Source organism: Buceros rhinoceros, unplaced genomic scaffold (genome assembly GCF_000710305.1).
Source record: "Buceros rhinoceros silvestris isolate BGI_N320 unplaced genomic scaffold, ASM71030v1 scaffold29844, whole genome shotgun sequence".
In the NCBI taxonomy this organism is placed as follows: domain Eukaryota; kingdom Metazoa; phylum Chordata; class Aves; order Bucerotiformes; family Bucerotidae; genus Buceros; species Buceros rhinoceros.
Window position 1 is genome coordinate 49655 of NW_010409356.1, and position 8743 is coordinate 58397.

At 52.6% G+C, this 8743-nt stretch overlaps 1 protein-coding gene across 1 annotated transcript in view; it reads left to right on the forward strand.

Moving 5' to 3' along the window:
- LOC104492631 (astrotactin-2-like) overlaps window positions 1-8743 on the forward strand; it is a gene marked incomplete at its 5' end in the record, with an annotated part of 30493 nt that overhangs the window by 17379 nt on the left and 4371 nt on the right. The window contains 2 exons of the mRNA XM_010135215.1: window positions 5523-5623; window positions 6863-7052. Coding sequence (XP_010133517.1) covers window positions 5523-5623; window positions 6863-7052 — 291 coding nt within the window. The remainder of the gene's footprint in view (window positions 1-5522; window positions 5624-6862; window positions 7053-8743) is intronic.

Genomic DNA, 8743 nt, shown 5'->3' on the forward strand with positions numbered 1-8743 from the left:
AGGTCAAAGTCTCGTGCTGTTCACCAGACTGATGCTCTGCTGTGAGTATCAGGACAAAGAAACACCCACGCCCTCTCAGCTTCCTCGCCTCCAGGCTGCCTCCAGCAAGCCCCTCACCTCTGTGTCTGGGTTCTGAAGGTACTGGCAGAAGGAAGAGGACAGTGTTTGCTGATGGGTCCCCCGAGCACAAGGGTGTGCGCAGTGCTGAGTGCGAGAAGTGTGTTCACACCCGCACGTGTTTGTGGCACCGTTCCTGGCTGCTCCGCTCCACACGTGCCTGAGTCTGGGCACAGCCCAAGCCTTGCTGGCCCCGGGTCCCTCGTTTTGAGGTCACCGGGGAGCGGGGAGGAAGGGATTGCCAGGAGCTGGTCCACTGGGGGCTTTTAAACGGAGGCCTCCAAATTGTTTTTCAGCGGGAACAAGAAGAGAGAAGGGCTGGCAAAGCCGGGGTGTGACGTGCGTGTGTCAGCGCGCTGGACCAGCCTCAGCAGCACGACACTGGCTGCGGGTGAGCCCAGAGCCCCTGGGCTCTGCTGAAAGCACGAATAAGCCGTGACCGACCAGAGGGTGAGGGCAGGACGTGCACATAACACTGAGGTGATGTGACCTCAGCCAGGTCAGGATTTGTATTGTCCTGCTCAGCGTCGCAGGTGGTGGTACCCAGGCTGCCAGGGGAGAGGGAGTCTATTGCACCATGTGTGTGACACCATCCAGGTCTGCCCTGCCCTGAGCTCCCGGAGCAAGCAGCAAAACCGAGTCTCATGGCCAGGGGAGCAAGGCGCCAAGCCCAGGGTTATCAGCCGAGCTCAAGCCAAGCCCTACTGGCAAGAGCATCCTGTGTCTGCACCAGTTCAGAAAGCATGAGAACATATTTCTGCATGACACTGGGCTCTGGAGCAGCGACTCTGCCCCGTCCCCCACAGTTGTGGTGCAGGGCTCTCCCTAGCACAGCCCGCTGGCCACACAGCCGTGGCTTTTGGGTGCAGCCAGCTACTCGTGGGCACCCGGTTACTTAGCGTGGGTGTCTGGCAGCTGCAGCAGTGCTTACTGGACTCACAGCAGGCCCTTTTCTCTGCAAGCCAGGCAGCCCATTTGTGGTACTTCATCTCCCGGAGCAGCTGCCCAAGGCCAAAGGCTTCAGGAAGAGGGGTGGTGCACAGGACCCCACAGAAACCCCTGTGGTATCTCTGTAGGATGTAAAGAAATCAGCTGCTGAGCTGAGGAAGGTCAGATGCAGACGTCCTTATCTCCCTTCCCGCAAATAAGGATCATGAGTAAAGCACTCAAACATGAGCATCGTGAGGGGGAGTTGAAAAACATGAGCCAAAGTTGTTGTCTATAAATAAATAACATGTTCTGGGGTTTCATTCGCAGCCATATGGTTTCGTCTCTAGAATTTTGTGTTTAGGTTTTTATTTTTTTTTCTCTCTACATTGAGAAACATTAGAAACATACTTTTCTATTATCATTTCTTTTTTAAATGCAATTGACAATCTTCCACAATCACTGGATTCCAGGAACTGAAGCTTTAACAGGCCCCGCCGCTTTCCCTTCCTCCCCCAAGAAGCAGCTTGAGCCTGGTGATAAAATCCAGGCTTCAGCCAGCATTGGGTGGGGTGTGTATGAGGAAGGTGGTGTTGACATTTCATGAGGACACATGTTAATTGGTTTCTATTTCTCACTAAAAGTTCCTCTGGCTCCCAATAGGTTTGAATTTAGTAGTAGACATATTTTATAGGATTTCGTATGATGCGTTTTGCTGCAGGGCGGCAGTGTTTCCAGGCATGGAGGGGCTGATCTCTGCCAAGAGCATGTGTGCTTCCAGGGGTGAAGTGCTCTCTGGAACCTCTTTGGGCGAAATACATCTGAGTTTTCCTACAAAAGCAAGTGTTTGTGTAGGATCTCACCGAAGCCATGGGTGAAAGAGAGGATCAACTGCAAGACAGTAGCAGGAAGCTCCAAGTTCCTTTGGAAAGCACAGGGAGACCATGAGAAAACATCGTGGGGAAGTTTATTGCTAAACAAAACACCTCCAGGTTATGAAGGAGCCTCTGCCAGATCGTAGCTACCATATGGCGTTCCAGGTTGTCTGACATGGTTTAATGCACTGAGCGTGGGTCTGGGACCTTTTTCTTTCTGGCTTTGGCTTTATCTCTGTGATCCTCTGCCTTGAGCAGAACACTCAGAACCACTCTTTGGCCTCATTTTGTTTTTTACAAATTATTTGGGTTGGCATAATTGGGTGCAGCTCCATCATCGTTTGGGGGGGATGTGGCCTGTCTTGGCCCTTGGCCCCTTGGCCCAGAACATTGTATGCAGATGATAAGCGTGGCAGGAGGATCTCCATGTCACGCTGCAGAGCTGGACTCCAGCCCACCGCGTGCTCTGTGTAGCTCCCTCCCTCAGTTGTGCTCACCTCAGTTCTCCCGATGTGCTGTGCAGACACCCCCATCGCTCCCATATGGTGGTGGTCTCTCTTCTCCTGCCAGTGTCCTCTTCGTGCCCTGCTGGGTCACAGGCTGGTCCCCTCCCTGCTGGCAGCTCCTCGCCTGCATCTGGTGAAGGTTTCTCTTAGATGCAGCAAGAAAGACCCGCCTGTTAATGCTGGGTTTACACTGAGCTGCAGATTTTTGCACTCACTTCTCTTAATTGTCTGTTTCCAGGAATAAAGGAAAAAAATAAACCCCAGCACTCTGCGCAGCACCATTAACTGGCCATAAAAGTGTTTTGCTGCAGAGAGGCTGGGTGGTCAAAAGTGGTTTGAGAACAGGATTGGAAACCATTATCTCTCGAGCTTCGCAACTCTTCATGTCACTGAGCCTCTCCGGGGCACGATGCTTCACCCCATATGTCTCTGTTTACCATCGATAAAACAGAGCTATTAATACTGCTGTGCTTCAGGGTGATCTTTTGGACCAGAATTAATGTTAAAACCTTCTGAGATCACTGGCTGGAAGGAGCTGGGGAGGTGCAGAGGGCTGCGTACGGCCGGGGCTGCCAGCTTCCACCAGAGCTGAATTTATTGGTGCTGACTCCAGACCATCTCAGTCAGAGTGGATGGAAATGAACAGCTTTGCTCTGAGGCTCCTGAGAGAGGACTGGTTTCAGGTGAGGTAAAGCGACTTTTTTTCTCGAAGAAGAATTTTTGACTAGATCAAAATCACTTTGGTTCTGATGTTTTTCCATTTACATTTTGGGTGGGTTTTTTTGTAAAAAAAGAAGTGAAAAAACAATGAAATGAAGGGCTTGTGTGTTGCTTTAGATTTGTTAACCCAGGCCTGACCACTGCAGATGCTCTTGCTCTTGGCAGCTGAGTGATGTGGTTTCTGTGAGTGCTGGGCAGGGGGAAAAAGTGCGGTCAAAGGGCTAAGGCAGACCTTTGGCATTGCGCAAAGGGGGGGACGTGCTTTAACACCCTGCCAAGCAGAGGTGCCTCCTCCTGACCCCACTGGCGATGGAATGGGTGATGTGGGCACTAATTGCCCGATATTACAATTGTGTTTTGATAAAAGTCTGCTGTTTCTCAAAGAAAGTGCTTGGGCGCTGATTGCCTCTGAGCTAATGGAGCTTTGCTGGCTGGGCCGCTACGGGCAGAGCAGAGGTTACGCATTAGCTGTGCTCACCCATTTAAAAAAGAAAACACCGCAGCTGCTGTGGCTGAGCAAGTGATGGGATGGGGATGGGCTCGCAGCAGTAACCTGCTTGTTAAGTTACTGCTTGTTGTGCTTACACTGATGAGCAGGAACAGTGTTGCCCACTGCTGAGCTTCTGGGTGGGCAACAGGACTCCCAGGGCTTCTGCCCAGCTTGCCTGCTGGAGAGTTCCTCTGGGGAACACCCAGTGCTGGGTGCCCCTATTGCTGTTGCTTTCTGGACCTGGAAAGAGAGGGATTCATGCTGCCAAGCTGCAGGGACACTTTCCTTACCCGCCCAGAGCAGGAGGCCCCGTACTCACCCTGACCCCCGTTCTGTTGAAAGGAGGAGGAGGGACGGTGGCCCCTCCAGGGTGGGATGCACAGCCCTGAAGTTAAACTCCTGGATTCGCTATTACCCTGTTGCTCTGTTGCTGTCCCTTAATTATAGCGGGAGAACAGCCTGTGTGTGGTACTTGGGAAGTTGCACAGTGTGGACGTCCTTCCCGAGATGCTCCCGCTCTGAGCAATGGTCCTGGTAAATTAAGGAAAATGATGTCATGCTGAAGAACTAAATAAGCATCTCCTTGGGTGAGCGCAGCGTGTGCGTCCCCTGCGTGCCCCAGCGTTGTGAAGGTGGGAGTCGTCCCTACGCACCAGCGGCTTCCTCGGCAGTCTGCTGGCATCCTTTCAGACAGCAAGTACTGTTAAGGAGCTGATGCTAATTGCTCAGAGGGAGCGTGTCCTGTGGTGGGAATTGCTGCCGTGCAAATGTCCGCTCTTATCAGCGGCGCGTGGGGTGCGTGGGGCTGGCGGGGGGAGAGAGGGCGGCTGGCGGTGCTCGTGTGTGGGGCGAGGAAGAGGGAGGCGTTGCTCCTGTGCCGGTGAAGGGTGCTAAGGAGTGAGGACCATTCCTTAAGTAAACATACCTCAGGGGCTCAATCCCCTTTAAGTGTCGGCGGCTTTTGTGGTACTCTTTGCACTCACGTTGCAAGAGCGGCTCGGTGGTAGCTTAGGGTAAGGAGCTGTGTTATTTCTCGGGAGCTGGGTACCCCACCACCAGGCATCTCAGACCCCCAAGGGGTTCAAGCCAGCTCCTGCACTTCGTCAAAGCTAGCTCGAGTTTCTGTGCCTGGCTTGGTGAGTTAATGTGAACCGATGCCCTTCAGGAGAGCGGCCGGGGAGACTGTGCCCCTGCTGCGAAGAAGCGTTTCATTTTGGAGCTTTGATACTCTGAGCAGGACTCTGAGCTCAGCATCCCGGGACGTCCCATGCAGCCACAGCCTGTTTATTCAATGGTTCATTGAATAATGAAGCACAAAAGCTTTGTTTTACTGTCAGATGCTCTCCATTAGCTTCAAGTGTGAAATTATCATTCCCACCCTTTACCAACTCCACCCTGGTGAGGAAATGAGGGAGAAAACAACCTCAAGGGCCGTTCACAGGACATGTACGAGCTGTCATTTGTCAGCACAGAGCCCGCTTCTGGCAGGAATTACTGCTCCGCTCTCAGAGGGCCAGAGAGGAGCCCAGCTTTCAAATGCAGTGGTGTTATGATGCCGTCGGTGCCTGGCAGAGCAGCCTCGGGGGTATTTGCATCCTTTCACAGTCAGGTGGCTGCAGGGTGCAGCCCCACAAGGCTCCTGGAGATGGCAAGGCAAGAGGAAATGCAGCTCTGCAGATGCTGCATGGGGATGTGATGGCTCCTTTCCCTGGGTGCTCTCCTGGTCTAAGCTCGAGATCGTCTCACGTCTCCTTGAGATGTCAAGACTCATTGATAGGCCTGGACCACATTTTTCCTTTCGCTTGTGAAGGCCGGTTCCCATAACAACCTGGTGGTGTGGGACTGAGGGATAAAGACCTGATTTTCCTTTTCCTGCCTGCCTTCCAGATTTACCCTTTATGCGGTGGATACACGAGGGAGACACTCAGAGCTGAGCACGGTCACCCTGAGGACAGCCTGCCCGCTGGTAGACGACAGCAAGGCAGAAGGTCAGTGTTGAGGCACCTCATTTTCTACAACAGAAGATGTTTTCTCCTAATTTTACTTTTTCTCTATTCATTGTACCTCCGCAAGCACCTCCAGTCCCTCCTCTCCCTGTGAGAAGGCTCCTGTAAATTCACCTGTGGACACGGGAGCATTAATCTGGGGATGAGTGACAAATTGCAGGAGTGTCCAAGAGCAAAGTCCCCTCGGCTGGGCAGCTGGTGGCTCCTGTGGTCCTGTGCCACACAGCACCACAGCATCCTTCCCTGTTTGGAAGGCCACAGGAGCTGATCACGTTTATTGGACACACGTGCCCCGGAAGAGGCTCAATCTCATCCTGTGAAAGCTGAGAGTGGCCGCCCTCGCTGCGCCAGGGCAGTGAGAGGTGCGGGACGCTGTCGGCTCCAGGTGTTTTAAAGGATGCTGGTGGCAGCTGGTTTGGTTCTGAAACAGAAATACCGACAGAAGCCTGGCCACTTTCACACATCTGCATTTTCCAATTTTGAAACCAGTCCCATTTGTTCTGATGCCCAGAGCACTCGGCTGCTTTCAGATGTAACGAGATTCCGCTACCTGAAAGGCGGGTTGCCTGCCTTTCCTGCCCGCGTCCTGTTTGAGAGGCACACAAAAGCAAGTTTTGATTAATCCTTTGTTCCGTGTTATTGATAAGCAATCCCAGGAAAAATGAGCAAACAGGAGACTAAAGAAAAGGAAGGAAATGGATTTTTGTGCATTTTTCATTCCCCAAAAGAGATTCTTTCCTACATCAGACAGCACACCCTCTTGATTAATACCTGTGAGCTGCTCTAGCAGATGCCCACAATGATGGTGTGCTGTATTTCTGCCTGAAGTACCATCTCATGATCAGCAGTGGTGTTTTCTTCGTACCCTTCAGCATCACAGCTGGGCAACTGTTTTGGTTTAGCGAATTAGGGAAGAACTTGCCTGCCCTACCTGGGAGGATAAGGTTGCGTCTGCCTGTGCTGTCCTCTTCTTCTCCTGTTCCTTCCTGGAGTATTGCTGGAGTCTTTGGGGCTGCTCCGCTCATGCAGGGCACTTGCAGCAGAATTGGCCTGAGCTAAATGCTCCCCAGTCACTAAACCCTGCTGCAGGCAGCCCCAAGGGACCGGCAGCTGTCCCAGCTGCCCACCTCTCCTGCCAACCCTGCCAAGGGCTTCACGCCTTCTCCTCCCGTGGTAGCATCTTCTGGCTGTTCATTAATCCCATTCCCTGATCCTTTCCAGAGATAGCTGACAAAATCTACAACCTCTACAACGGCTACACCAGCGGCAAGGAGCAGCAGACAGCCTATAACACGCTGATGGAAGTCTCTGGTTCCCTGCTCCTCCGAATCCGAGTCCAGCACCACTACAACTCCCACTACGAGAAGTTTGGAGACTTTGTCTGGCGCAGTGAGGATGAGCTGGGACCCAGGTACCTGTCCCTTCCCTGTGTCCTCCCCTGCCCTGCCACCTGGAGCACCCCTCTGCTTGGCCACTGTGGATGTGACCCTGATAGCTGAGAGAAGCCCCTGGGTCCTGCCCTTGTCCAGAGATGACCTTGGTCATAATTTCTTTGGTAGTTCATGAGCCCCTATCACAGAGTTGTTTTCATCCTTCCCACTGCCTGGCGCCTTCTTTGATGACACTGCAGACTTGTTCATTCTTCGTGATTGTTCCTCTCTCTCTAAATCCCTGGGAACCATCAGCCTCTTCTTACACATCCTTAATTCCTCTGTTACTTGAGATCCCACACACATACTGGAGGATGCAGTCTAACCCGACACCTGCATCAGGCCATGAGATTTGCAAGGTGACATTGAAATTGCCCGCGTTGCCCGACTCTGTACCAAGGTACGTCTGGAGTCAGGGGTCGATTCGGCTGTTGTCTGTCTTCTTCGCCGAGCCAGATGAGCTCCTAGCAGTGCTCATATGTCCTGTCCTGCACGTGAGAAATAGGTGACTTCCAGCCAAGGGGAAGCATCTGTAAACGCTGCGGCAGCTGGTGCCAGGCTCTTGATGAGAGCGAAGCTCTGCCAACCAACCCGGCTTCTCAGGGAGCCTGGACAGAAACAGAGACACTGCCAGAGCGGGAGGCGAGCGACGGTTTGCCAAGGGAGGCCATCGCGTAACACGATTTTAATTGACAGGCTCTTCTCCTTCCCAGGGGGACATTCATTTTCGTACCTCGAAATGTTTATCAGATGAGCCTCAGCTTCCCAGTAAATGTTCGCTCATAAAACTGAGCGACAAGAGGAAGGTTGATTGCCTCTGTGTAATAAATACATCACACTGGAGTCCTCGTGAGCCCAGTTTCCATGAGAGCCACAGGTTACTGCAAACAGCTGCTTGCAAGAAGACGCGCTGACAGCCAGATGTCCCAACCAGACCGTTTACATTACGGAGATGTTAAAAACTTAGCTCATAGGTGGCCCTAAACCAGGACTTTCTGTGGTCAGCAGCATCTTGGCACCTGGCTTGCCTCATCACGCTCATCTCCTCTAGCAACAGCAGCCCCTTTCCTGCTCCCCCCATGCCTCGTACAGACACCAAGCACATCTCACAGAGTTAGCACATTCCAACAAAACGGAAGAATGTCTAAACCAGTGAAGGTTTAATGCTACTGTGCATTCAGACCTTTGGATCTGTGCAGCCAGAGCTTTTCCTGACACCGTGGTGGGGAGATTTTTGTATTATTTTCTTCTGCAGTTTCCAGGACAATTCTTATGACCACTGCAAACAGGGCCTGGCTTTTAGGAGGAGGTGGGACAAGCCATTAAGTTAAAATCTTCCTTCCGTGCCCCTGCTTGTGGCTACCAGCAGCAACAGGGTCAGGATGTCGCACCAGCCCAGGGCTCACAGCCTCTCTTTCGGTCGAGTGAGTCGCCCAGGCAGGCAGCTGGGACAGCCAGAGGAGACGAGGAGCATCTCCAGAGCAGCTGCCTTCTGGTGCTGCGGGGGAATGCAATGTCCTGATGGGAGGCTGTGATAAGAGGCCATCGAGTCCCGGACTCATTGTCCTCTCACACAAGGGTCTGACAGACCCAGGTCAGTTCCCAGAAGAGTGGAAAAATCTGAATTTATGATAAAAATCACCCCATATGGAACACAGCAACCAGGCAGCCA